We start from the raw sequence: 27,430 nt of genomic DNA on the forward strand, positions 1-27,430 counted from the left end.
GACGCCCCTCGCGCACCAGGGAGCAGCACGAAGGTGGACACTGTCCTTCAAAAGCCGCTGCTGAGAGGCTGAAAGGACGCGCCGCGGTGGGAGAAGCCCTGGCCCGGGAGAGCCGCCCGTGAGCCCCGGCGCGTTCCGGCTGGCTCCAGGGCACCGGTCTGGGTGGGCGTCCCAGAAAGTGGCGTGTGGCCCTCAGCACCCCCAGCCACGGCCGTGCGCCCCAGGGTGGCACCCCAGGCCCGCAGCCGGCCGGGGTGGGCGAGGACGCTGCAGGGGGCTGACCGGGTCCTGGGAGGGCCGGTGGGTGGGGGGCCCACGCCCGGTCACACGGGCGCTCCCACCGGGCGGGCAGCCATGGCACCGTGGCGAAGCAGGGGCAGCGGGTGGCTCTCAGGCCCGTCAAGGCCCCGTAGCTCAGAGCCTCCCTGACTCGCCCCCCCGCGTGGGTTTCGCCTCGTGAAGCAGTTTTTCGGGCCTTGAGACGCGCCGTCCTGCGCTTTCCTGGCCCACGGGGCGGCCCGGGGCTGTGATGCAGGAGGGCCCCCGAGAACCCAGGGCATGGGCAGGACCCTCGACGCGGAGCCCAGGCCTGCGGGGGGCGGGGCAAAGGTGCCTGCCAGGCGTGGTTGCTGGGACAGCTGGCCCTGGGCCCGCCGGGAGGGGCCTCCCGTGCCAGGAGTGGCTTCTGCGTCAGACCACGGGGCAGGGCCGGGCAGGGCAGCGCGGGCAGGAGGGCCGGCTGGGGGCTCCAGGGGCAACCTCCCTCCTGGCCTCAGTCTCCTGGCTCTGGCCTGGAGGGTGAGCTGCTGCCCAGGCTGACGGGGTTTAGTGAGGTGGGAACGGGACCCTCAGCCGTCTGCGTGCACCACAAGCTCTCGGGGGGTGGGAGCTCTGTGGCGAACCCCACCATCTCAAGAGACTGCGGCGCTGATCTGGCCGCCCGGCCCCAGCCCCGCCCGCCCGTCACACGCCCACTGCTTACCACCCATCTTCCGCCTCTCCCTCTGCTTCCCCCAGGCCCCCCAAGCTGAGCACATCTACTGAGGCTGGCCCCGAGGGGCCCCCACAAGCTGCTGCCCTCAGGTGCCCGCATGCTAGCCAGCTGCGGCCCTGCCAGGTAGCCAGGACAGTGCCAGGCAGGGGCGTGACGCGCCGGCCGGCAGTTGAGGTCTCCAGCAGCGCGGGGCCCCCCAAGGAGGCGGGGTGGCTGGCCTGCACCCTCAAGGGGGGCCCACGCTGGACACACGCGGGGGGCGTGTAGCAAAGTCCCCCGTTGGAGCCTTGTGGGCGGAGGAGGGCGCGGTTGGGCCCACGTGCCCAGGCCTCCCCCGCTGATGTCGGGGCCACGGAGAGGCAGGCGGGGGTCAGCGTCTGGCTTGTCCGGCCTCAAATCCTCAGCTGCTGCCCCGGCTGGGGTCTCCCTCGGGGGTCCAGAGGGCCGGGAACCGCACGTCCTCCGGCCGCCCTCACCCACCCCGGGGCCTGGTCCGAGTGGAGGCCTGGCTGGGCCCGGCCCGAGAGCAGCGCGTGGAGACAGACGGGCGGGGAGAGCCAGGCTGCCCGGGCGGGTCCTGCAGGCCGCGGGAAGCGTGGACGGGGGGCCGAGGCGTGAGGTTCCCCCCTCCGCGGGCCTCGGGCTCCGGCTGTGGGGCCCACGGCGAGGCCTCTCACTGCAGCACCGCAGGGGCCTCTGGCCACGGGCCGGCGCTGAGGACCAGGCCAGGAGGCGCCTGGCCGGACAAGCAGGACAGCAGCAGAGGCTGCTGCATCCTGGGGCCCTCCCTTCCCCCCAGCCTCTCTCTCCCCTCCCCTCCCCCTAGTCCCGCCCCTCCCACGGCGCCCCTTCCCCTCGGGGGCTCCCCCTGCCCCGTGGCCCCCGCGCTGATGACGCAGATGTGGACAGAGGCACAGTCACTCTAGGAAGCTGCGTGACGCCTGCGGCCCCCTCCCTGTGGCCGCGGCCGTAAACCCTGTGTCACCGGGACAGTGTTTGTCAGGCAGGCGGGGCTGGGCTGGGGCTGGGCCGAGGGGTGCGGCGGCAGCGTGACCCCACTGCTGCTCGGGGGTGCGGGGAGAGTGGTGCCATCCAGTGCGGCCGGGCCCGTGGTGGACACAGGTGCAGCCCGAACTGCGGGGGCAGCGGGCCGGCCCCCACCCCAAGTCCTGGGCCGCGGCCCCTCGGAGCAGGGCCCGTGTGGAAAATCACCGGCGGTCTTGGGGTTCCCGCCGGGGGGGCCGGCTGCCCGCCCACGGGGAAGTGCACAATGGCCGCAGCTCTGGTTCCTAATCCCTGTGCCCAGCTCAGGTCACACGGGCTCCCCTGCGCCGCCCGGCCGGGCCTGGCCCTGGGCTGGCTGGTGGCCGGACAGGACCTGGGGTCCCCCTCAGCCCCAGGAGCCGTGGCCCAGCTGGGGCACAGACCCAGGCCCCCGAGTCCTTGCCCCCGGGTTTCATGGGGCGGGCCTGCTGCTGTCGCGGGGTGCACAGGCCACGCAGCACGCCTGGAACCCCGGGGTGCTCAGGGGGGGCCCGGGGAAGACCCCTGGTGGGGATGACCCTCGCCCTTGGCCGCCAGCTCGGGGTCCACAGCGGTCCACGCCCCGCCGGGCCCCTCGGGTCGCGTCCGCCTTCAGGGGCGCTTGTGGCAGTGGCGGGCCGGGCTGCAGCGGGACCCGGGAGCCAACGCACGGGCGGGCTCCTCCCGGCATCCTCACAGGCCCCAGGCTGCACTCGGAGGCTCCGTCGGGCGGGCAGGGCCTCTGCCGTGGGGCACACAGGCCCGGGAGAGCCTGCAGCCACCCCCGGCCCGGGGCACGGTCCTCCCGGGCCAGAGCCCAGCCCCACTGCCTGGGCGGCCGCCGTGGCCTGCAGCCGGTTCCCCTGTGCCCCAGAGGGCTGGTTCTGGCCCCTGGCCGGGCTCCCCAAGTTCCGATTACATGTAATTCCAGAGACTGGCTCAGCTGGGAAAAGAGGGGATTAGAGGCCCAGTGGGGCCTTGTGGAGCTCTTGAGCAGCCGGTGGGGGCCCCGGGCCCCCCGAGGCCCGCGTCACCCCGTCCCAGGGCCCCCTGCCGGGGGGGCGGGGTGCAGGCGGGCAGGGGGCCCTGGGTCCCACCCCAGGCACCGGGCCTGGCTGGGAAGGCTGCGCCCAGGGACGGCCCGGCCGGGTCCGCAGAGCGGGGCACAGCAGACGGGGGTCCGTGGGGCGCCCGGGGCAGCCAGCGCAGCCCACAGGACGTGCCTCGGCGGCCCTCCCCGCCGCCCCACAGGAGGCTGGCCTGGGTGTGTGCTGGAATCGGGGTAATCGGGGTCCTGTGTCCTAAGGAGGCTCACTTTACCCGGGTGCAATAAAAAGATAAACCTCAGATAACCTGAATCAATATTTCCCCACGGGAGCCCCCACAGCTGTTTTCTGGGCGCGTGGCACATGCCCCACCCACCTCGCCCCTCCCCTGCCGCCGCCCTCTGACGGCCCCGCTGGGCATATAAGGCCGGGACCCCTGCGCTGGCCGCTCTCCTGCCCGCCCTCCCAGCCGCCATGGGGCTGCCGCTGGCCCGCCTGGCGGCCCTCTGCCTGGCCCTGGCCTCGGCCGGGGGCGAGGAGCTCCTCAGAGGTGAGGGGGCGGGCGCCACACCCGGGCTGGGCCCGTCCTGCCTGGGAGGGTGAGGCGACCCCTGCCCGGGCGGGCCGCCCAGGCGGGCAGAGGGCGGAGGGCTTGGCCGCGTCCTCCCGGGGGCGCCGCGGCGCTCTGCAGACGCCAGGGCCGCGGTCCCGGCCGGGGCAGGCAGGACGGCCGGCCGGTGGGCCGAGGGAGGCGGGGGGCCGGCCCGACGGTCGAGGCCAGCACGGCCCCGGGCTCGGAGGTGGGCGGCCACCTGCCGGGGGGGCCACTGTGGCCAGAACCGCGGGACTCGGTGGGGAAAGGGCCGTCCGTCCGGGCCACGCTCCGGGGGCCCGGCCCCGTGGCCTCTCGTCCTGCTGCGGGTGAGGGGTGGCCAGAACGGTGAGGGGGGGCCGAGGGGCCGGGTGGCAGTGGCCGGGGGGGGCGCCGGGCGGCCCCCCAGGCCAGGCCCGGCACAGCTGCAGAAGGTGGGGGGGCTGTGGGGGGGTCGGGCGGGTCCGCGGCGGGGATGGGCGGGGCTGCTCACACCGTCCCCCCAGAAGGCAGGACGCGAGACCACGGCCACAACGTCTGCAGCGCCTGGGGCGACTTCCACTACAAGACCTTCGACGGCGACGTCTTCCGCTTCCCCGGCCTGTGCGACTACAACCTGGCGTCCGACTGCCGGGACTCCTACAAGGAGTTCGCTGTGCACCTGCGGCGGGGCCCGGGCCGCGGGGGGGGCCACCCCCGGGTCGAGTACATCCTGCTGACCATCAAGGACGACACCATCTACCTCACCCGCCAGCTGGCCGTGGTGAACGGGGCCATGTGCGTGGGGCCGCGGGCGGGCTCCGGGCGGGGGACCCCCGGGCGGACTCCGGGCGGGGGACCCCCGGGCGGGCGGGCTGCCGGGTGGGTGGGCGGGGCCGTGCGGGTGAGGAGGCCGGGCCGGCTCGGGTTACAGAAGCCACGGGGGGGCCACGGGAGCCCCCCCTATTGTCCGGCTTTGTCTGGGGAACAATGAGGCACTGAGGCCTTCCTGGGGGGTGGGGGCACCTGCGGGGCTCCCCGGCCTGAGCGGGGGATTTTGTTTCCTGCACAAGGCGGCTGAGGCCAGCCCCCACCTGGCCGGGGAGCCCAGCAGCGTGAGCACGGCGCAGCCTGCAGGGCCGAGCGGACGCTCTCGGGCGCGGGGCACCCCCCGGGACAGAGGCCGGGGTGGGGGGCTGTGGCGCTGCCCTGAGGGCAGGGGAGCGGGCCGGCGCCACACACCGCCAGCCCCAGCCAGGCGGCGGCCGCGTGGGTGACCTGCCTGCCCACCCCAGGGTCAGCACCCCGCACTACAGCCCGGGGCTGCTCATCGAGAAGAACGAGGCCTACACCAAGGTGTACTCCCGCGCCGGCCTGGCCCTCATGTGGGACCGGGAGGACTCTCTGATGGTGGGTGCCGCCGCCCCGCCCCGCCCCGCCCCGCCCCGCCAGCCCCTGCGCGCCCGCTGACCGCACCCTCCCGCCCCGGCCCCCTCGCCCGCAGCTGGAGCTGGACAGCAAGTTCCGGAACCACACCTGCGGCCTGTGCGGGGACTACAACGGCCTGCAGACCTACTCCGAGTTCCTCGCGGACGGTGAGGCCCGGGCGGGCGGCGGCGGGGGGCGGGCAGGGTGGGCGCGGGCCGGCCCCTGACCAGCCTGTCCCCAGGCGTGGCCTTCAGCGCCCTGGAGTTCGGGAACCTGCAGAAGATCAACAGGCCCGAGGCAGCCTGCGACGACCCCGAGGAGGAGCCCCCCAAGTCCTGCTCCCAGCACGTGAGTGGCTGGGCGCCCGCTGGCCGGGCGGGCGGGGAGTGGCCGGAGCCTGTCCCCACCGCCCCTCTGCCCGCAGCGCGAGGAGTGCGAGCGGCTGCTGTCGGCCGAGGCCTTCGCGGGCTGCCGCGGGCTGCTGCCCCTGGAGCTGTACGTGAGGGCCTGCGTGGAGGACCGCTGCGGCTGCCCCCACGGCACCGCCTGCGCCTGCAGCACCCTGGCCGAGTTCTCCCGCCAGTGCTCCCACGCCGGGGGGCGGCCCGGCAACTGGAGGACCGCCTCGCTTTGCCGTAAGCCCGGGGCGGGCCGGAGGGGGCCGTTCGGGCGGCCGCGCGTGGGGTCCTCGACCTGGGGGGTCCCGCGGCCCCCGCCCCTCCCGCGGCTCAGTGCCTGCTTCGGTCCTTGTAGCCAAGACCTGCCCGGGGAACATGGTGTACCTGGAGAGCGGCTCGCCCTGCATGGACACCTGCTCCCACCTGGCGGTCAGCAGCCTGTGCGAGGAGCACCGCATGGACGGCTGCTTCTGCCCGGAAGGTGAGTGTCCCGGGGCCCGGGCTGTGGCCCCCGCCGTGGCCTGCACGCCTTGGGCCTGGGCTCGCGGCGGTACCAAGCGTGCCCCCCAGGAGGCTGGGGGACGGCAATGGCACGGGAAGGGAGGGACAGTGCCCCCCGAATCGGGGGCCGGGTCCAGGTGGCAGGGCGGCCTGCCACGCCCTCAGGGGTGGCTCCAGAGGGGCCTCTGCGAGGACGCCTGGGGGCCTCTCCCCTGTTGGACACACCTCCTGCCCCACCGGCCCTGAGCCTGGAGGCGAGTCCCGGGCTGACACCGGGGGCACCGCGTGCCCCTGCCCTTCCCGCGGGTGACGTCACCTGTGCTCTGCCAGGCACCGTGTATGATGACATCGCGGGCAGCGGCTGTGTCCCCGCCGACCAGTGTCACTGCAAGCTGCACGGACACCTGTACGCGCCCGGCCGGCAGGTCACCACCGCCTGCGAGCAGTGGTAGGTTGGTGGGGGGCGGTGGGGCGCCTGGGGGCCGGCCTGGGGCTGTGGGGGTGTCTGGGGGTGGGTGGGGCGAGCGGCTGAGCCTCCCCCTGCCCATGCACAGCGTCTGCCGAGCCGGCCGCTGGGTGTGCAAGGACCTGCCGTGCCCGGGGACCTGCGCCCTGGAGGGCGGCTCCCACATCACCACCTTCGACGGGAAGAAGTACACCTTCCACGGGGACTGCTACTACCTGCTGACCAGGGTGGGGCCCGGCGGCGAGCGGGGGGCGGGGGGGTGCGCCCGGTGGCAGGGGCCGGGCACAGCATGACCTCCCGCTCTCCACAGGGCGAGCACAACGACTCCTACGCCCTCCTGGGGGAGCTGGCGCCCTGCGGCTCCACGGACAAGCAGACCTGCCTGAAGACGGTGGTGCTGCTGGCCGACCGGAAGGAGAATGTGGGTGCCCCCCCGCCCCTGGTCTGCCCCCCCGCGCCCGCCCTGCCTGCAGCCCCCCTGAGCCCCGCGTCCGCTGACCTGTCCTGCAGGTGGTGGCCTTCAAGTCCGACGGCAGCGTGCTGCTCAATGAACTGGAGGTGAACCTGCCCCACGTGACCGGTGAGTCCCGCGGCTGCCGGGGTGGGGGGGGTGCCCAGGGGTGGGTGGGGGGGTGCCCCGTGCTCAGCGGCCCTGTCTTGCAGCGAGCTTCTCCATCTTCCAACCTTCCTCCTACCACATCATCGTGAGCACCGCCTTCGGCCTCCGGCTGCAGGTCCAGCTGGTGCCCGTCATGCAGCTCTTTGTGACCATGGACCAGGCCGCCCAGGGCCGTGTCCAGGGTGAGTGACCGACCGGCGCCCGGGGGCCCCGCGAGCCGGCCGGCCCTGCCCAACGCTTGGCTCCCCGCAGGCCTGTGCGGGAACTTCAACGGGCTGGAGGGCGACGACTTCAGGACGGCGGGCGGGCTGGTGGAGGCCACCGGCGCCGGCTTCGCCAACACCTGGAAGGCGCAGGCCAGCTGCCACGACAAGCGCGAGTGGCTGGACGACCCCTGCGCCCTCAACGTGGAGAGCGGTGAGCGGGGGTGCGGGCTGGGGCGCAGCGGCCCCTCTGCCGGGCGGCCCCAGAGGCGAGGGCGGGCGGGGCCGGTCCAGTGCCCCCCGGACCTGGAGGGGGGGGCCTGGGCGGGGGCCGCAGGGGGGCCCTGCTCCGGCGATGGGGCGCCCCGCTGAGGCCCTCGCCCCTCCAGCCAACTACGCGGAGCACTGGTGCTCCCTGCTCAGGAAGGCGGAGACGCCCTTCGGCAGGTGCCACTCGGCCGTGGACCCCGCGGAGTACTACAAGGTGGGTGGCCAGCGCGGTGCCCCCGAGAGCCGGTGCCCGCGAGAGCCGGTGCCCCCGGCCGCGCCCGCTCACGCGCCTGTGCCCGCAGCGCTGCAAGTACGACACGTGCAACTGCCAGGGCGACGAGGCCTGCCTGTGCGCCGCGCTGTCCTCCTACGCGCGCGCCTGCGCCGCCCGGGGCGTCATGCTGTGGGGCTGGCGCGAGCGCGTCTGCAGTGAGTGTCCCGCCGGGGGCGGGGGGGGGCGGGGGCGGGGGCGCCGCGGCCCCCCCTCACCGCCGCCCGCCCCGCCCCCCAGACAAGGACGTGGGCTCCTGCCCGGGCGCGCAGGTCTTCCTGTACAACCTGACCGCCTGCCAGCGCACCTGCCGCTCGCTGGCCGAGCCCGACGCGCACTGCCTGCGGGGCTTCGCGCCCGTGGACGGCTGCGGCTGCCCCGACGGCACCTTCCTGGACGAGAAGGGCCGCTGCGTGCCGCTGGCCAAGTGCTCCTGCTACCACCGCGGCCTCTACCTGGAGCCGGGCGAGGTGGTCCTGCGGCAGGAGCAGCGCTGGTGGGTGCCGCGGGGCAGGCGGGGGCGGGGGGCGAGGGGGGCGGGGGCGCGCACCCCCGGCCGCGCTCACCCTGCCCCTCCCTCCCCGCAGCGTGTGCCGGAGCGGGAGGCTGCGCTGCACGCAGGTCAAGCTGCTCGGCCAGAGTGAGTGACCCGCCCGCCCCCAGCGCCGCGCCCCCCCCAGCGCCCCAGCGCCCCCCCCAGCGCCCCAGCGCCGCGCCCCCCAGCGCCGCGCCCCCCTGAGCGCCCGGCCTCAGCACCCCGACCCCCCGAGCGCCCCCCCAGCGCCTCGCCCCCCAGCACCCCCAGCGCCCCGCCCCCGCGCGCCCCGCCCCCCGCGCGCCCCGCCCCCCTGAGCGCCCCGCCCCCGCAGGCTGCGCCGCTCCGAAGGTCCACGTGGATTGCAACAACCTGACCGCGCTGGCCGTGCGGACCCCGCGCCCCCTCAGCTGCCAGACGCTGGCCGCCAGCCAGGTGCGGGGCGGGCTGGGCTGGGGGGGTGTCCACCGCCCGCGGGCGCCCTGGGCGGCCGCCCTCACCGGGGGCCTCGGGGAGGGGCGGGGGCAGAGGCGCGCCGGCGAGAAGGCGGGGCGGCAGGTCTCCCGGGGCCTCACGCCGCCCCCCGCGCGCCCCAGTACCAGACGGAGTGCGTCAGCGGCTGCGTGTGCCCGGACGGGCTGATGGACGACGGCCGCGGGGGCTGCGTGCGGGAGGAGGCCTGCCCGTGCGTGCACAACAAGGAGCTGTTCGCCCCCGGGGACGAGGTCAAGGTGGACTGCAACACCTGGTGAGGCGGCGCGCGGCCGGGCGTGGGCGCGGCCTCGGGGCGGGCGGCTCCCCTGACTGCCCGTGTCCGCCCCAGCACCTGCCGGCGGGGCCGCTGGGCGTGCTCCCAGCTCGCGTGCCACGGCACCTGCGCCGTCTACGGCAGCGGCCACTACGTCACCTTCGACGGGAAGCACTATGACTTCGACGGGCACTGCTCCTACGTCGCGGCCCAGGTGGGTCCAGGGGCTGGGGCCTGCCCCGTCCCCTCCGCCCAGCGCGGAGGCCCAGCGCGGCCTGGGGGTGGCGCGGGAAGGCGCCGCTGGCCTTCTCCCGCTCCGGGGAGGGGGCCCCGCTTGCCGGGCGCCCGATGACCGGGCTCACGACCCCACCCAGGACTACTGCGGCCAGAACGCCTCGCGGGGCTCCTTCAGCATCGTCACCGAGAACGTGCCCTGCGGCACCACGGGCGTCACCTGCTCCAAGGCCATCAAGATCTTCCTGGGGGTGAGCGGGCCCTCCCGGGCGCGGGGCCCTCAGGGACCCTCGGAGCCGACCGGTGACGGGGCCTCTCCTCTGGCAGAGGACCGAGCTGAAGCTGGAGGACAAACACCGCATGGTGATTCAGCGCGACCAGGGCCACCACGTGACCTACACCACGCGGGAGGTGGGCCAGTACCTGGTGGTGGAGGCCAGCCTGGGCGTCATCGTCATCTGGGACAAGAGGACCACCATCTTCATCAAGCTGGCGCCTTCCTACAAGGTGCGCGGCGCCCGCCCCGCCCCGCCCCGCCCCCCCGCCCCAGGCCCGGCCTGGCCTCCCTGACGCGCTGGTCTCCGCAGGGCTCCGTGTGTGGCCTGTGTGGGAACTTCGACCAGCGTTCCAACAACGACTTCACCACGCGAGACCACATGGTGGTGGAGAGCGAGCTGGACTTCGGGAACAGCTGGAAGGAGGCCCCCACCTGCCCCGACGTGGGCAGCACCCCCGATCCCTGCTCCAAGAACCCGCACCGCCGGGCCTGGGCCGAGAAGCAGTGCAGCATCATCAAGAGTGACATCTTCCAAGTCTGCCACAGCAAGGTGGGCATCGGGGCGGGGCGGCCGGCGAGGTGGGTGCGGGCCCGGCGGCCTCTCTGAGCCAGCCGTCCTGCTGCATCACTGCGAGGCCACTGTCCTCAAGTTTCACCTCCGTCCTATGTCCTTTGGACACGTGACCGGGTGGCCAGCCTCCCCTCTAAGACCCCTGGCCGGACCCGCGGCCCTGCTCCCTCCCAGGCGGTGGCAGGGCGAGGCGCGAGGCTTGGGACTGTGCTCTCGAGGGCCGGGGCCTCCAGGGGGCGGGCAGACCCTGCCCGGCGGGCTCTGGCCTCCGCTGTCAGTGGCCTTGTGACCCGACCCTGTGGCAGGAGCAGGGGGCGCCCCGGGGACGCCCCAGAGGGTGGCGGGACCCAGGCCCACCATGGCTCCTCCCCAGGTGGACCCCAAGCCCTTCTTCGAGGCCTGCGTGAGCGACTCCTGCGCCTGTGACTCGGGCGGCGACTGCGAGTGCTTCTGCTCGGCCGTGGCCGCCTACGCCCAGGAGTGCACCAAGGAGGGGGCCTGTGTGTTCTGGAGGACCCCCGACCTGTGCCGTGAGTGCCCCGTCCGGGGCCGCGGGTGGGCGCGGGCGGCTCCGTCCCCAGGCCATGGCGGCCGCCCCGCCCCTGGGGGGCCCGGCGCCTGGGGTGGCCGGCGGCCCCCTGACGGCCCTCCCCTCCCCCCACAGCCGTGTTCTGCGACTACTACAACCCCCCCGACGAGTGCGAGTGGCACTACGAGCCCTGCGGGAACCGCAGCTTCGAGACCTGCCGCTCCGTCAACGGCCTCCACTCCAACATCTCCGTGTCCTACCTGGAGGGTGAGCGGGGGGCCTGTGGGGGACCCCGAGCGCCAGGTCCAGGCTCACCTTGCTGCAGAATGACCTCACTCGCCGAGCCGCGGGCCCCACCCAGCGAGGGGGGCGGGAGGTGCCGAGGGCGGGGGCGCCTCTGCCCAGAGCCCCCGGAGGGCGGCCCGGCTGTCCCTCAGGGGTGGCGGCCCCTGCCCCTCGGGCCCGGCTCTCCCGGGAGTGTCCCCGCGGCGGGGCGGGGCGGGCGCGGCGGCTGGGCCGGGGGGCAGGGCCTGGTGCTGCGGGGTCTTCCGTGGGGGTCCAGGCTTGTGCCCTGTGCCGCCAGGGTGCTACCCCCGGTGCCCCGAGGGCAAGCCCATCTACGACGAGGACCAGAAGAAGTGCGTCCCCGCGGACCAGTGCGGCTGCTACGTGGAGGACACCCACTACCCGCCGGGGGCGGCCGTGCCCCCCGCGCACGTCTGCCAGGCCTGGTACGGGGCTCGCGGGCGGGGCCTCTGGAAGGCGGGGCCTCCGGGGCGGGGCCTCTGATTGGGCGGGGCCTCTGATTGGGCGGGGCCTCTGCTGGGGGCGGGGCCTCTGCTGGGGCGGGGCCTCTGGTGGGGGCGGGGCCTCCGGGGCGGGGCCTGGCTGCAGCCTTGCCTTCCTTGCAGCCTCTGCGCCAATGACTCCAAGGTCGTCTGCCAGCCGGATGACGGTGAGCAGGCCGGGTGCCGGGGCCCTTCCCGGCCCAGGACGCCTCTGGGGGGCGGCAGACCCTGGGAAGGCAGCCGGCCGCGTCTGCGCTCCCCGGGGCGGCTGCGGGCGCTGGCCGGCCTGCGCCCTGGGGCACTGGCTGCGCCCACGGGTGGGGGGGCACACGGGCCGCCCCTTGCCCGACGGGTGAGGGTGAGCGTGAGGGTGGGCGTGGGCGTGGGCTCGCCTCAACCCGCCGTCGCCCTCCCTGCCCCCAGGCAAGATTCTCAACTACACCCAGGACGGCTCCTTCTGCTACTGGGAGGTCTGCGGCCCCAACGGGACGGTGCACCAGCACTTCAACGTCTGTACGTCCACCCCGTCGCCGCCGTCCAGCTCGACGCCCACCCCCACCCCCACCTCCAGCGCCACCTCCAGCGCCACCTCCAGCGCCACCTCCAGCGCCACCTCCAGCACCACCACCACCAGCCACGGCCCAGGTGAGCGCTCGCGGACCTGCCCTGGCCTGGCAGCGTGCGGGCCAGGGCGCTTGGGGCGGACACCTCTGGGCGGCGGCGGCCTCGGGCAGAGCTGACGCGCCGCCCTCCCGTCCCCAGAGCTGTGCTGCTTCTGGTCTGACTGGATCAACGACGACCGCCCGACGGTCGGCAACGACGGTGGCGACCGGGAGACGTTTGCCAGCGTCTGCCAGGCCCCGGAGGACATCGAGTGCAGGTCGGCCACGGAGCCGCACCTCAGCTGGGAGGAGCTCGGCCAGGTGGCCCAGTGTGACGTCAGCGTGGGGTTCATCTGCAACAACGAAGCCCAGTTTGCGAACGGACTGTTCGGGCTTTGTTATGACTACGAGATACGAGTCAACTGCTGTCTGCCGATGGATCAGTGCCCCACGCCGCCCACCACCAGCTACACCACCTCCCCGACCTCCACGTCCCCGACCTCCACCTCACTGACCTCCACCTCAGTCACCTCACCAACTACGACCTCCACCTCACCAACAACCACTTTCACCTCCTCAAAGACCACCACCTCACCTACCTCCACCTCCCCGACCTCCACCTCGACCACCTCTCCGACGTCCACCTCTCCGACGTCCACCTCTCCGACGTCCACCTCCCCGACCTCCACCTCCCCGATCTCCACCTCAACCACCTCACCAACGACCATCTCGACCTCCTCAAAGACCACAACCTCGCCGATCACCACCTCACCTACCTCTACCTCCCCGACCTCCACCTCGACCACCTCTCCGATGTCCACCTCTCCGACGTCCACCTCCCCGACCTCCACCTCCACCACCTCTCCAACGTCCACCTCCCCAACCTCCACCTCGACCACCTCACCAGCCTCCACCTCAACTGCCTCACCAACGACGGTCTCGACCTCCTCAAAGACCACCACCTCACCAATCTCCACCTCACCAACCTCCACCTCGTCCACCATCTCGACCGCCTCACCAACCTCCACTTTGACCACCTCACCAGCCACCACTACCACCTCATCAGCCACCACCCCTGGTATCTCCACACTGACCACTCCATGTGTGGATGACTGCAAGTGGACCGGCTGGCTGGATTCTGGTAAACCAAATTATGGCAAACCAGGAGGAGGTGACAAAGAATCTATTGACAACGCCTGTGAAGCTGGCAGCATTCCAGTCAACATTTCCTGTAGAGCTGCCAAGTTTCCTGACACTCCTCTCCAGGACCTGGGACAGAAGGTGGCGTGTAACCTCTCCATCGGCCTGGAGTGCAAAAACCAAGAGCAGAAGCCAGGGGGAGTAGCCAACATGCCCTTTTGCCTCAACTATGAGATCAATGTCTACTGCTGCAATCGATGTCTACCCACTACCACAGAGACCCCAAGCACGACACCCACCACCGCCACCACCACCACCACCACCACCACTGAGATCCCACCTCCAACCACCACCGCCGTCACCTCTCCAACCACCACACCACGGAAGACCCCATCATCGACCCCCACAGGAACCACCACTGAGACCCCAACACCAACTTCCACATCCACAGGGACCCCAACCACCAGCACCACCATCACGGAGACGCCAACGCCTGAATCCACCACCACAGGGACCACCACTGAGACTCCAACGCCAACCCCCAGCACCTACACCACCACCACATCCACCCAGACCCCCAGCCCCACCCCCACCACCTCCACTGAGGCCCCGACTCCATCATCCACCACCCCAGGCACCCCAACCACCGGTGCCACCACCACCACAGAGATCACAACCCCAACGTCCCCCATCATAGGGACGTCTACTCCCAGCACCTCAACAGCCACCCCCACCACCTCTCCAACCACTACCTCTACAACATCACCAACCACCCCCCCCACCACCTCTCCAACCACCACATCACCGGAGACCACCACTCCATCATCCACCACCCCAGGTACCCCAACCACCAGCACCACCATCACTGCGACACCACCACCCTCATCCACCACCAGAGGGACGACAATTGAGACCCCAACGTCAACTTCCACCACCACAGGGACGCCAACCACCAGCACCACCATCACTGCGACGCCACCACCCTCATCCACCACCAGAGGGACGACAATTGAGACCCCAACGTCAACTTCCACCACCACAGGGACGCCAACCACCAGCACCACCATCACGAAGACCACAACACCAACCTCCCCCATGACTGGGACATCAACCCCCAGCACCTCAACAGCCACCACCACCACCTCTCCAACCACTGTCTCTACAACATCACCAACCACCACCCCCACCACCTCCCCAACCACCACATCACCAAAGACACCAACTCCATCATCCACCACCACAGGGACCCCAACCACCAGCACCACCATCACTGAGACGCCAACTCCCTCATCCACCTCCACAGGGACCACCACTGAGACCCCCACGCCAACGTCCAGCACCTACACCACCACCACATCCACCCAGACCCCCAGCCCCACCCCCACCACCTCCACTGAGACCCCAACTCCATCATCCACCACCCCAGGCACCCCAACCACCAGCACCACCATCACGAAGACCACAACACCAACCTCCCCCATCACAGGGACGTCAACCCCCATCACCTCAACCACCACCACCACCACCTCTCCAACCACCACCTCACCGGAGACCTCAACTCCATCATCCACCACCTCAGGGACCCCAACCACCAGCACCACCACCACTGAGAGGCCAACTCCCTCATCCACCTCCACAGGGACCACCACTGAGACCCCCACGCCAACCCCTAGCACCTACACCACCACCACATCCACCCAGACCCCCAGCCCCACCCCCACCACCTCCACTGAGACCCCAACTCCATCATCCACCACCCCAGGCACCCCAACCACCAGCACCACCATCACAAAGACCACAACACCAACCTCCCCCATCACAGGGACGTCAACCCCCATCACCTCAACCACCACCACCACCACCTCTCCAACCACCACCTCACCGGAGACCTCAACTCCATCATCCACCACCTCAGGGACCCCAACCACCAGCACCACCACCACTGAGAGGCCAACTCCCTCATCCACCTCCACAGGGACCACCACTGAGACCCCCACGCCAACCCCTAGCACCTACACCACCACCACATCCACCCAGACCCCCAGCCCCACCCCCACCACCTCCACTGAGACCCCAACTCCATCATCCACCACCCCAGGCACCCCAACCACCAGCACCACCATCACGAAGACCACAACACCAACCTCCCCCATCACAGGGACGTCAACCCCCATCACCTCAACCACCACCACCACCACCTCTCCAACCACCACCTCACCCGAGACCTCAACTCCATCATCCACCACCTCAGGGACCCCAACCACCAGCACCACCATCACGAAGACCACAACCCCAACCTCCCCCATCACAGGGACGTCAACCCCCATCACAACCACCACCACCACCACCACCTCTCCAACCACCACGTCACCAGAAACCCCAACTTCATCATCCACCACCACAGGGACCCCAACCACCAGCACCACCATCACTGAGATGTCAACTCCCACCTCCACAGGGACCACCACTGAGACTCCAACGCCAACCCCCAGCACCTACACCACCACCACATCCACCCAGACACCCACCTCCACTCCCACCACCTCCACTGAGACCCCAACTCCATCATCCACCACTACAGGGACCAGTGCGGAGTCTACAACCTCGAGCACCACCACCACCACTAGGACGCCAACCCCGCCACACAGCACAACCCCCACCATCACCTCCTCAGAGACCCCAACTCCATCATCCACCACCCCTGGCACCCCAACTACCAGCACCACCACCAGCGAGACCACAAGCCTGACTTCCAGTACCACCCCGACACCAACTACCACACCTACCACCCCAACAAAGGAGACCCCAACCTCGGCCTCCACCGTCAGAACCACCACCTCAGCAGAGACAACCCCAACCTCCCCCATCACTGGGACATCAACCCCCAGCACCTCAACAGCCACCACCACTACCTCTCCAACCACCACCTCTACAACATCACCAACCACCACCCCCACCACCTCTCCAACCACCACATCACCAGAGACCCCAACTCCGTCATCCACCACCACAGGAACCCCAACCACCAGAACCACCATCACTGAGACGCCAACGCCCTCATCTCCATCATCCACCTCCACAGGGACCACCACTGAGACCCCAACACCAACGTCCAGCACCTACACCACCACCACATCCACCCAGACCCCCAGCCCCACCCCCACCACCTCCACTGAGGCCCCGACTCCGTCATCCACCACCCGAGGCACCCCAACCACCAGCACCACCACCACCACAGAGACCACAACCCCAACGTCCCCCATCATAGGGACGTCTACTCCCAGCATCTCAACAGCCACCCCCACCACCTCTACAACCACTACCTCTACAACATCACCAACCACCCCCCCCACCACCTCTCCGACCACCACATCACCTACCTCCACCTCCCCGACTTCCACCTCACTGATCTCCACCTCAACAGCCTCACCAACGACAACCTCCACCTCACCAACGACCACTTTCACCTCCTCAAAGACCACCACCTCACCGACCACCACCTCACCTACCTCCACCTCCCCGACCTCCACCTCGACCACCTCACCAGCCTCCACCTCAACTGCCTCACCAACGACGGTCTCTACCTCCTCAAAGACCACCACCTCACCAATCTCCACCTCACCAACCTCCACCTCGTCCACCATCTCGACCGCCTCACCAACCTCCACTTTGACCACCTCACCAGCCACCACTACCACCTCATCAGCCACCACCCCTGGTATCTCCACACTGACCACTCCATGTGTGGATGACTGCAAGTGGACCGGCTGGCTGGATTCTGGTAAACCAAATTATGGCAAACCAGGAGGAGGTGACAAAGAATCTATTGACAACGCCTGTGAAGCTGGCAGCATTCCAGTCAACATTTCCTGTAGAGCTGCCAAGTTTCCTGACACTCCTCTCCAGGACCTGGGACAGAAGGTGGCGTGTAACCTCTCCATCGGCCTGGAGTGCAAAAACCAAGAGCAGAAGCCAGGGGGAGTAGTCAACATGCCCTTTTGCCTCAACTATGAGATCAATGTCTACTGCTGCAATCGATGTCTACCCACTACCACAGAGACCCCAAGCACGACACCCACCACCACCACCACCACCACCACCACCACCACTGAGATCCCACCTCCAACCACCACCGCCGTCACCTCTCCAACCACCACACCACGGAAGACCCCATCATCGACCCCCACAGGAACCACCACTGAGACCCCAACACCAACTTCCACATCCACAGGGACCCCAACCACCAGCACCACCATCACGGAGACGCCAACGCCTGAATCCACCACCACAGGGACCACCACTGAGACTCCAACGCCAACCCCCAGCACCTACACCACCACCACATCCACCCAGACCCCCAGCCCCACCCCCACCACCTCCACTGAGGCCCCGACTCCATCATCCACCACCCCAGGCACCCCAACCACCGGTGCCACCACCACCACAGAGATCACAACCCCAACGTCCCCCATCATAGGGACGTCTACTCCCAGCACCTCAACAGCCACCCCCACCACCTCTCCAACCACTACCTCTACAACATCACCAACCACCCCCCCCACCACCTCTCCAACCACCACATCACCGGAGACCACCACTCCATCATCCACCACCCCAGGTACCCCAACCACCAGCACCACCATCACTGCGACACCACCACCCTCATCCACCACCAGAGGGACGACAATTGAGACCCCAACGTCAACTTCCACCACCACAGGGACCCCAACCACCAGCACCACCATCACGAAGACCACAACACCAACCTCCCCCATGACTGGGACATCAACCCCCAGCACCTCAACAGCCACCACCACCACCTCTCCAACCACTGTCTCTACAACATCACCAACCACCACCCCCACCACCTCCCCAACCACCACATCACCAAAGACACCAACTCCATCATCCACCACCACAGGGACCCCAACCACCAGCACCACCATCACTGAGACGCCAACTCCCTCATCCACCTCCACAGGGACCACCACTGAGACCCCCACGCCAACGTCCAGCACCTACACCACCACCACATCCACCCAGACCCCCAGCCCCACCCCCACCACCTCCACTGAGACCCCAACTCCATCATCCACCACCCCAGGCACCCCAACCACCAGCACCACCATCACGAAGACCACAACACCAACCTCCCCCATCACAGGGACGTCAACCCCCATCACCTCAACTACCACCACCACCACCTCTCCAACCACCACCTCACCGGAGACCTCAACTCCATCATCCACCACCTCAGGGACCCCAACCACCAGCACCACCACCACTGAGAGGCCAACTCCCTCATCCACCTCCACAGGGACCACCACTGAGACCCCCACGCCAACCCCTAGCACCTACACCACCACCACATCCACCCAGACCCCCAGCCCCACCCCCACCACCTCCACTGAGACCCCAACTCCATCATCCACCACCCCAGGCACCCCAACCACCAGCACCACCATCACGAAGACCACAACACCAACCTCCCCCATCACAGGGACGTCAACCCCCATCACCTCAACCACCACCACCACCACCTCTCCAACCACCACCTCACCCGAGACCTCAACTCCATCATCCACCACCTCAGGGACCCCAACCACCAGCACCACCATCACGAAGACCACAACCCCAACCTCCCCCATCACAGGGACGTCAACCCCCATCACAACCACCACCACCACCACCACCTCTCCAACCACCACGTCACCAGAAACCCCAACTTCATCATCCACCACCACAGGGACCCCAACCACCAGCACCACCATCACTGAGATGTCAACTCCCACCTCCACAGGGACCACCACTGAGACTCCAACGCCAACCCCCAGCACCTACACCACCACCACATCCACCCAGACACCCACCTCCACTCCCACCACCTCCACTGAGACCCCAACTCCATCATCCACCACTACAGGGACCAGTGCGGAGTCTACAACCTCGAGCACCACCACCACCACTAGGACGCCAACCCCGCCACACAGCACAACCCCCACCATCACCTCCTCAGAGACCCCAACTCCATCATCCACCACCCCTGGCACCCCAACTACCAGCACCACCACCAGCGAGACCACAAGCCTGACTTCCAGTACCACCCCGACACCAACTACCACACCTACCACCCCAACAAAGGAGACCCCAACCTCGGCCTCCACCGTCAGAACCACCACCTCAGCAGAGACAACCCCAACCTCCCCCATCACTGGGACATCAACCCCCAGCACCTCAACAGCCACCACCACTACCTCTCCAACCACCACCTCTACAACATCACCAACCACCACCCCCACCACCTCTCCAACCACCACATCACCAGAGACCCCAACTCCGTCATCCACCACCACAGGAACCCCAACCACCAGAACCACCATCACTGAGACGCCAACGCCCTCATCTCCATCATCCACCTCCACAGGGACCCCAACCACCAGCACCACCATCATGGAGACCACAACCCCAACATCCCCCATCACTGGGACGTCAACCCCCATCACCTCAACAGCCACTACCACCACCTCTACAACCACCACCTCTACAACATCACCAACCACCACATCACCGGAGACCCAAACTCCATCATCCACCACTACAGGGACCCCAACCCCCAGCACCTACACCACCACCACATCCACCCAGACCCCCAGCCCCACCCCCACCACCTCCACTGAGACCCCAACTCCATCATCCACTACCCCTGGAACTCCAACCACCAGCACCACCATCACGAAGACCACAACACCAACCTCCCCCATCACAGGGACGTCAACCCCCATCACCTCAACCACCACCACCACCACCTCTCCAACCACCACCTCACCGGAGACCTCAACTCCATCATCCACCACCTCAGGGACCCCAACCACCAGCACCACCATCACTGCGACCCCGACTCCATCATCCACCACCTCAGGCACCCCAACTCCATCATCCACCACCCCATCTACCAGCACCACCACCACAGAGACCACAACCCCAACCTCCCCCATCATTGGCACGTCAACCCCCAGCACCTCAACAGCCACCACCACCACCACCTCTCCATCCACCACGTCACCAGAGACCCCAACTCCGTCATCCACCACCTCAGGGACCCCGACCACCAGCATCACCATCACGGAGACATCAACTCCGTCCACCTCCACAGGGACCACCACTGAGACCCCAACGCCAACTCTCAGCACCTACACCACCACCACATCCACCCAGACCCCCAGCCCCACCCCCACCACCTCCACTGAGACCCCGACTCCATCATCCACCACCACTGGGTCTCCAACCACCAGCACCACCAGCACAGAGACCACAACCCCAACGTCCACCATCATAGGGACGTCAACCTCCAGCACCTCAACCACCACCTCTCCAACCACCACGTCACCGGAGACCCCAACTCCATCATCCACCACCTCAGGGACCCCAACCACCATCACGGGGACATCAACGCCCTCATCCACCTCCACAGGGACGACCACTGAGACCCCAATGCCAACTTCGACCACCCCAGGGACCCCAACCACCAGCACCACCATCACGGAGACGCCCACGGCCTCATCCACCTCCACAGGGACCACCACTGAGACCCCCACGCCAACCCCCAGCACCTACACCACCACCACATCCACCCAGACCCCCAGCCCCACCCCCACCACCTCCACCGAGACCCCGACTCCATCATCCACCACCAGGGAGACCCCACCGTCGCCCCCCAGCAGCAGCAGCACCACCGCCACAGAGACAGCCAGCCCGACCCCCACCATCACCACCACGACCCGCCCGGAGAGTGCCACCCCCACGGGCACGGTGCCCGGCTCCCCGCCGGGGTCCTCCCCGCCGACCTCTCCATCCCCCTCGCCCTCCTCCACCAGGGCCACCACCACACCAGCCGGCGAGGAGACGCCCAGCACCCCGCCAGTGACAACGCGGGGCTCCACGCCCCCGCCGCCCACCCCCGGCAGCACCCCTCCAGGTATGCCCCCCGCGAGCCCCTCCCGCCCGGCCGGTGCCCCTGCTCTGCCTGGCCAGGGCCCCGGATCTGCCTCCCGCTGCCGGCCGCTGCCTGCTCGCCGGCCAGCCCGGCCGCCCCGTCCCCCTCCAGAGCTGTGCCCGCCCCGCCCAGGGCTCTTGTGGGGCGGCCGGGGCCCGTGGGCCATGGGGAGGGGGCACCCCTCCTCCCCCACGCCGCCCTCCCCGCTCCTGCCCTGGAACCCGCTGGCCAGACCCCGCGGATGGGCCCTCGTCCGGGGTGCCCGTCCTCCAGGCCCGCGAGCTCTGGGGCTCTGGGCGGCCCTCACGCCGCGGTCCCGGGACCCCCGGGCAGACTGCAGCCCTGCTGGCTCTGCCCCCAGCCTGGTGGGCAAGAGGCCCTTCTGTGCCACCGCCGCGCCCCAGGGCCGGCACCCCCCGGCTGCCGCCAGCCCTCAGTGCGCCCCTTTCCTTCCAGGCCCGCCGACGTCGGGGCCCGCCTCGTCGACACCCACGCCCACCGCGGTGCACACGAGCACCACCGGGGCCCCCACCCCGGGGCGCCCCTCCACGACCGCGCCGGCCTCCAGCACCGCGGCCTCCAGCACCGCGGCCTCCAGCGCGCCCGCGCTCACCCCCACCCCCGTGCCCCCCCCCAGCATCAGCATGAGCACCGGCACCAGGCCCTCCACCGCCACCCAGATACATTGCTGCGAGGTCAACGGCACCTACTACGCGCCGGGTACCGCGGCGGGCGGGGCGGGCGGGGCGGGCCGGGCCGGGCGGGGCGGGGGGCGGGGGGCGGGCCCTGACGGCGGCCCCCGCAGGTGAGCTGGTGTACAACGGCACGCACGGCAACACCTGCTACTACGTGAACTGCTCGCTGGACTGCGCCATCCAGATCTTCAACTGGTCGTGCCCGTCCACGCCGACCCCGACGCCCGGCCCGACGCCCACCCCCGCGTCCTCGCCCAGCCCGCCCACGCCCCCGAAGCCGCCCGGCACGGCGCCCCCCGGCTGCCCCGACTTCGATCCTCCCAGACAGGTCAGGGGCGGGGGTGGCTGTCGCCCGGGCGGCCCCTCCGGGGGCGTCCCAGGCCTCGGGGCCCCTCTCCGCTGGTCCGGCCGGGTGCGGCCATCCTGCCCCGGGAGGCCCCAGCCCCTCTGGGACCCGCCCCTTCCCACCACCGGGTCGCGGGTGGGCGAGGCCCTGGCGTCCCTGCCAGGCGGGGCTGCCGCCTGCCGGCTCCCCCAAGGGCTCCAGGTGCCCCCGTGGCGCCCTGAACCCCGGCCCTCCGCAGGAGAACGAGACGTGGTGGCTGTGCAACTGCACGCAGGCCGTGTGCAAGCACGGGAACACGGTGGAGCTGGTGGAGGTGGAGTGCGAGCCCCCGCCCATGCCCACCTGCTCCAACAACCTGGCCCCCGTGCGCGTCATGGACCCCGACGGCTGCTGCTGGCACTGGGAGTGCGACTGTAAGCCCCCCATCGCCCCTCCCGCACCCCCTCCCCGCTGGGCCTGTGGCGCCCCTCCGTCCTCCCAGCCCGGCAGGGGAGTGGGGTGGGCGGCCTCCAGGCTCCGGGGAGCAGAGCTGGGGTCTGAAGCCAGGAGGGGCACCGGGGTTACGCGGCCAGCGGACGCAGACCCGCTTGCACGCCCCTGGGCCTGGAGCCCGGAGCCCACGTTTCGTCCCCTCAGCCCTGCTGGCCCTTCCCGCCTGGCCCTTGGCCCTGGGCGCCAGCTCAGCCCGCTCCCCCCACAGGCTACTGCTCAGGCTGGGGTGACCCCCACTTCGTCACCTTCGACGGGCTCTACTACAGCTACCAGGGCAACTGCACCTATGTGCTGGTGGAGGAGATCACCCCCAAGGTGGACAACTTCGGGGTGTACATCGACAACTACCACTGCGACCCCAGTGACCAGGTGTCCTGCCCGCGCACCATCATCGTGCGCCACGAGACCCAGGAGGTGCTGCTCAAGACCGTGCAGATGCAGCCCCTGCGGGTGCAGGTAGGCGCGGGCCCAGCTTCCTGCAGGCGGCCGGGCCCTTGGGCCGCTGACCCGGCGCAGAAGCCCCACCCCGAGACAGGCCGGCCGGGCCGGGGCGGCCCTGCCGGGCTCCAAGGCACCGAGGCGCCGTCCAGAGCAGTGGGGGGCAGCGGGGAGGGGTGGGTGGAGGCCGCCAGGTACCGGGCTCTGCCGCCGCCGCCTGCGCGGCTCTCCAAGGCCAAGGCCAGCTCTCCTGGCGGCCGGGCGGGCGCCTGGGGCGCCTTTGGAGCGGGGGCGGGGCTGGTCTCCCGCGTCCAGCTGACTGGCTTGGGGCTGCAGGTGCAGGTCAACGGGCAGGCGGTGGCGCTGCCCTACAGGAAGTACGGGCTGGAGGTGTCTGCGTCGGGCATCAACTACGTGGTGAGCATCCCCGAGCTGGGTGCTGTCATCAACTACAACGGCCTGGCCTTCTCCGTGCGGCTGCCCTTCAGCCTCTTCGGCCACAACACCAAGGGCCAGTGCGGTGAGTGCTCCCGCGGCTGGCGGGCCGGCCCCCTGCTGCCCCCTCCCCCTGCTGCTGCCTTGAGGGGCCTGGGGGCGGCGGGGGCCTGGGCGGGCGGGGGCCTGGGCGGGTAGGGGGCGGCCTGGCGGCAACGCGCCTCCTCCGCAGGCACCTGCAGCAACAGCACGGCCGACGACTGCATGCTGCCCAGCGGGGAGCTGGCTGCCGACTGCGAGGTGGCCGCCGACCAGTGGGTGGTGAACGACCCCTCCAAGCCGCACTGCCCGCAGGCGGGCTCCACCACCAGGCGCCCGGCCACCACCACGCCCGGGGGCAGCAGCCCCCCCGGCCAGAGCTGCGGGTCCCCTCTGTGCGAGCTCATCCTGCAGAGGTGACCCCGGGCCCTCGGCCTGGGTGGGGGGCAGGCCCGGCCTCCGCGAGCCCCCGAGGGCTGGCGGGGCGCCGGCTGGGGGTGGCGGGAGGCGGCTGGGGCGCCCACAGGGGTGCGCTCCGCGCGGGCGGCCCGGGCTGTGCGGTCTGGTCTCCGCCTGGGGGGCTGGGGGGACCCCACGGGGTGCGCGCTGGGGGCGCGGCCCTGCGGCGGGTGGGGGGCCCCGGAGAGGGCGCCCGCTAACCCGCCGCCCCCGCAGCCCGTTCGCCGCCTGCCACGCCGCGGCGCCGCCCCGGCACTACTACGAGGCCTGCGTGTTCGACAGCTGCTTCGTGCCGGGCGCGGGCCTGGAGTGCGCCAGCCTGCAGACCTACGCGGCGCTGTGCGCGCAGCAGGGCGTCTGCGTCGACTGGCGGAACCTCACCGGGGGCGCCTGCGGTGAGCGCGGGCAGGGGGGCGCGGGGGGCGCGGGGGGCGCGGGGGCGCGGGGCGCGCGGGGCGGGCGGGGCGCGCGGGGCCCCCCTCCTGACGCCCCGGCCCCTCCGCAGCCGTGACCTGCCCGTCGCACCGCGAGTACCGGGCCTGCGGCCCCGCGGAGGAGCCCACCTGCAAGACCAGGTAGGCCCGGGGCGGGGCGGGGCGGGGCGGGGCGCGGGGGGGCGGGGGGCGGCCCCCCTCCCGCAGCAGCGTCTCACCGCCCCCCCCGCCCCCCGCAGCCCCCCGCCGCAGAACGGCAGCGCGGTGGAGGGCTGCTTCTGCCCCGAGGGCACGACGAGCTACGCGCCCGGCTTCGACGTGTGTGTGGAGGCCTGCGGTAGGCGCCCCCGCGGAACCCCGGCCCCCGCCGCGGCCCTTCCCCCCGCGGACCCCCCCCCACCCCCCCGCCGGCTGACGCTCTCCTTCTCCCCGCAGGATGCGTGGGGCCCGACAACGTGCCCAGAGAGGTGGGTCGTGCCCGGAGCCGGGGCTCGGGGCGGGCAGGGCCGGCGCGACCCCAGAGGCTGGGGGGGCGGGCTGCTGGGGTTGGGGCTCGGCCGCGCCCCCGCTCACCCCGCGCCCCTGCAGTTTGGGGAGCACTTCGAGTTCGACTGCAAGGAGTGCGTGTGCCTGGAGGGCGGCAGCGGCATCGTGTGCCACCCCAAGACGTGCCGCGGGCCGTCCGCGCCCACCTGCGCCGAGGACGGCACCTACCCGGCCACCGAGGTGGACCCCGCGGACCCCTGCTGCAACGTCACCACCTGCAGTAAGCCGGGGCGCCCGCCCCCCAGCCTGCCGCCCGGCCGGCCTCCGGGGACCCGGGTGGGGCGCCCTCCGCCCGCCCCGAGTCACCTCGCCTTCCCCTGCGCCCCAGAGTGCAACGTCAGCCTGTGCCCGGAGCCGCCGCGCTCCTGCCCGCTGGGCTTCGAGGCCAAGAGCGAGATGGTGCCCGGGAGGTGCTGCCCGGTCCACTCCTGCGGTGAGTGCGCCCGGCTGTCCGCGCGAGAGGGGCGCCCCGGCCCCCCCCCCCTGCGCGGGCGCCGGGCGGGCCTGACCGCGCCCTCCTTCCCCCCCCCAGTGCCCAAGGGCGTGTGCGTCGTGGACAGCGCCGAGTACCAGGTGCGGGGCGGCGGGGGCGGCGGGCGGGCGGCGGGCGGGGGCGGGGGTCCGCAAGGGGCGGGCGGGGGCGGGGTCCGCAAGGGGCGGGGGCTGGAGGGGTGGGGGGGCTCTGCACCCCCGGCTCACACGCGCCCCTGCAGCCCGGCTCCCCAGTCTACTCCTCCAAGTGCATGAGCTGCCAGTGCACCAGCCAGCGCAACAGCACCACCCAGCTCCACGTGGTCGCCTGCAGCCGCGTGCCCTGCACCGCCACCTGCAGCCCCGTGAGCGCCGCCCCAGCCCCCCACCTGCCCGGCCGCACTGCCCCCCACCTCGCCCGCCCCCACCCCAGACACACACACCCGGCCTCCCCCCTCCCCTCCCCCAAACCCCTGCCCCCCCACCTCCCCTGACCCCCCCCTGCCCCCCCCCCCCCCCCCCCCCCCGCCTTCCCCTGCCCCCAGCCTCCCCCTGGACCCCGGCACCCCGCTGACCGCCTCCCCTGCCTGCAGGGCTTCGAGCTGGTGGCTGTCCCCGGGGAGTGCTGCGGCAAGTGCCAGCAGACGCGCTGCGTCATCCACCGGCCGGGGGGCCAGTACCTCGTCCTCAAGGTGCGCTGGGCCAGGGTGCTACCCTGGGGGCCGCCTGGGCCCGAGGCACGGCGGGATGTCGTGCCCCACCCCAGGGCTCACGGGCTCCTCCCTGCAAGGCTGGGGGCCCCTTCGCGGCCGTCCCCTCCACCGCCCCCCAGGGCCTGCCTCAGACCCCTCGGTGACCGCCTCCCGGGGATCCCGCCTCCCCAGTAGGGCCGAGCGTGCGGGGGTCAGGGTGTGAGGCGCCGGGGCCCTGCGTCCTGGCCCTGGTGGAGGGGCTGCGCGCACCGGCTCACCCGCTGCCCCCCCGCAGCCCGGGGAAGTGAAGAGCGACCCGGGGAGCAACTGCACCTTCTTCAGCTGCGTGAAGATCCACAACCAGCTCATCTCGTCCGTCTCCAACATCACCTGTCCCAGCTTTGACCCCAGCGACTGCGTCCCAGTGAGCGCCCAGGGTGCAGGCTGGGGGGCCCGGGCGGGCGCGGGGCGGGCGCGGGGCGGCTCCTGCTGACTCCCCTTCCCCGCAGGGCACGATTACCCTCGCGCCCAATGGCTGCTGCAAGACCTGTGAGTACAGCTCAGGGGGTGGTGTCCTGGGGGGTGTCCCCGGCCGCCCCTGGCCCCCTGGGGGCGCGCCCCCTTGCGGGAGAGGCGGGAGGGAGCCGACGGCTGGGCGCCACTTGGGGCCCCGCACGTGGAGGGTCCTCGAGCCTCGCCCCTCCCCAGGCACCTCTCGCAACGAGACCCGGGTCCCCTGCTCCACCATCCCCGTCACCAAGGAGATCTCCCACGCCGGCTGCGTCGCCAACGTCACCACCAACTACTGCGCCGGGTCCTGCGGCACCTTCGCCATGTGAGGCCCCCCGCACCCCTCCCTCCCCGCCTGGGCGACCCCACAGGCGCCCTCACCGCCCCCGGCTCCTCCGCCCCCCCGCCCCCCGTTGGCCGCCCCCAGCCCTCACCCCCGGTGCCCGTGGCAGGTACTCGGCCGAGGCGCAGGCTCTGGACCGCCGCTGCTCGTGCTGCAAGGAAGAGCGCACCCGCCAGCGGGAGGTGACGCTGCGCTGCCCCACGGGCGGGCTGCTGGCCCACACCTTCACCCACATCGAGAGCTGCCAGTGCCAGGACTCGTCCTGCGCGCCCCTGCCGGCCCGCCGCACGCGCCGCGGTGCCAGGGGGCCCGGCCAGGCCTGA

At 71.0% G+C, this 27,430-nt stretch overlaps 2 protein-coding genes across 2 annotated transcripts in view; one reads left to right on the forward strand and one right to left on the reverse strand.

Annotated features, from left to right (window-relative positions):
• Window positions 1-3,539, reverse strand: part of MUC6 (mucin 6, oligomeric mucus/gel-forming) — a gene marked incomplete at both ends in the record, with an annotated part of 18,720 nt that extends 15,181 nt beyond the window's left edge. Inside the window, 3 exons of the mRNA XM_084249749.1 lie at window positions 2,422-2,501; window positions 2,715-2,960; window positions 3,440-3,539. Coding sequence (XP_084105875.1) covers window positions 2,422-2,501; window positions 2,715-2,960; window positions 3,440-3,539 — 426 coding nt within the window. The remainder of the gene's footprint in view (window positions 1-2,421; window positions 2,502-2,714; window positions 2,961-3,439) is intronic.
• MUC2 (mucin 2, oligomeric mucus/gel-forming) lies at window positions 3,538-27,430 on the forward strand (the record flags this gene model as incomplete). The annotated part of the gene is made up of 51 exons (XM_084249791.1): window positions 3,538-3,613; window positions 4,162-4,432; window positions 4,930-5,044; window positions 5,139-5,229; window positions 5,304-5,410; window positions 5,487-5,697; window positions 5,816-5,941; window positions 6,292-6,409; window positions 6,516-6,654; window positions 6,738-6,848; window positions 6,938-7,007; window positions 7,091-7,228; window positions 7,299-7,463; window positions 7,639-7,733; window positions 7,822-7,948; window positions 8,031-8,286; window positions 8,378-8,430; window positions 8,660-8,760; window positions 8,922-9,073; window positions 9,149-9,287; window positions 9,448-9,558; window positions 9,635-9,814; window positions 9,895-10,134; window positions 10,529-10,685; window positions 10,820-10,951; window positions 11,268-11,415; window positions 11,596-11,639; window positions 11,842-12,117; window positions 12,235-16,402; window positions 16,483-16,956; window positions 17,090-20,920; window positions 21,089-21,189; window positions 21,481-21,927; window positions 22,013-22,230; window positions 22,487-22,661; window positions 22,949-23,196; window positions 23,515-23,698; window positions 23,846-24,068; window positions 24,328-24,506; window positions 24,617-24,686; window positions 24,785-24,882; window positions 24,981-25,012; window positions 25,134-25,311; window positions 25,420-25,524; window positions 25,624-25,664; window positions 25,805-25,927; window positions 26,108-26,254; window positions 26,550-26,678; window positions 26,764-26,803; window positions 26,963-27,089; window positions 27,217-27,430. 51 exons carry the CDS (start codon window positions 3,538-3,540, stop codon window positions 27,428-27,430), a joined length of 15,501 nt encoding a protein of 5,166 aa, XP_084105917.1.

The sequence above is a fragment of the Talpa europaea genome, assembly GCF_964194135.1.
Source record: "Talpa europaea genome assembly, chromosome: 1".
Taxonomy (NCBI): domain Eukaryota; kingdom Metazoa; phylum Chordata; class Mammalia; order Eulipotyphla; family Talpidae; genus Talpa; species Talpa europaea.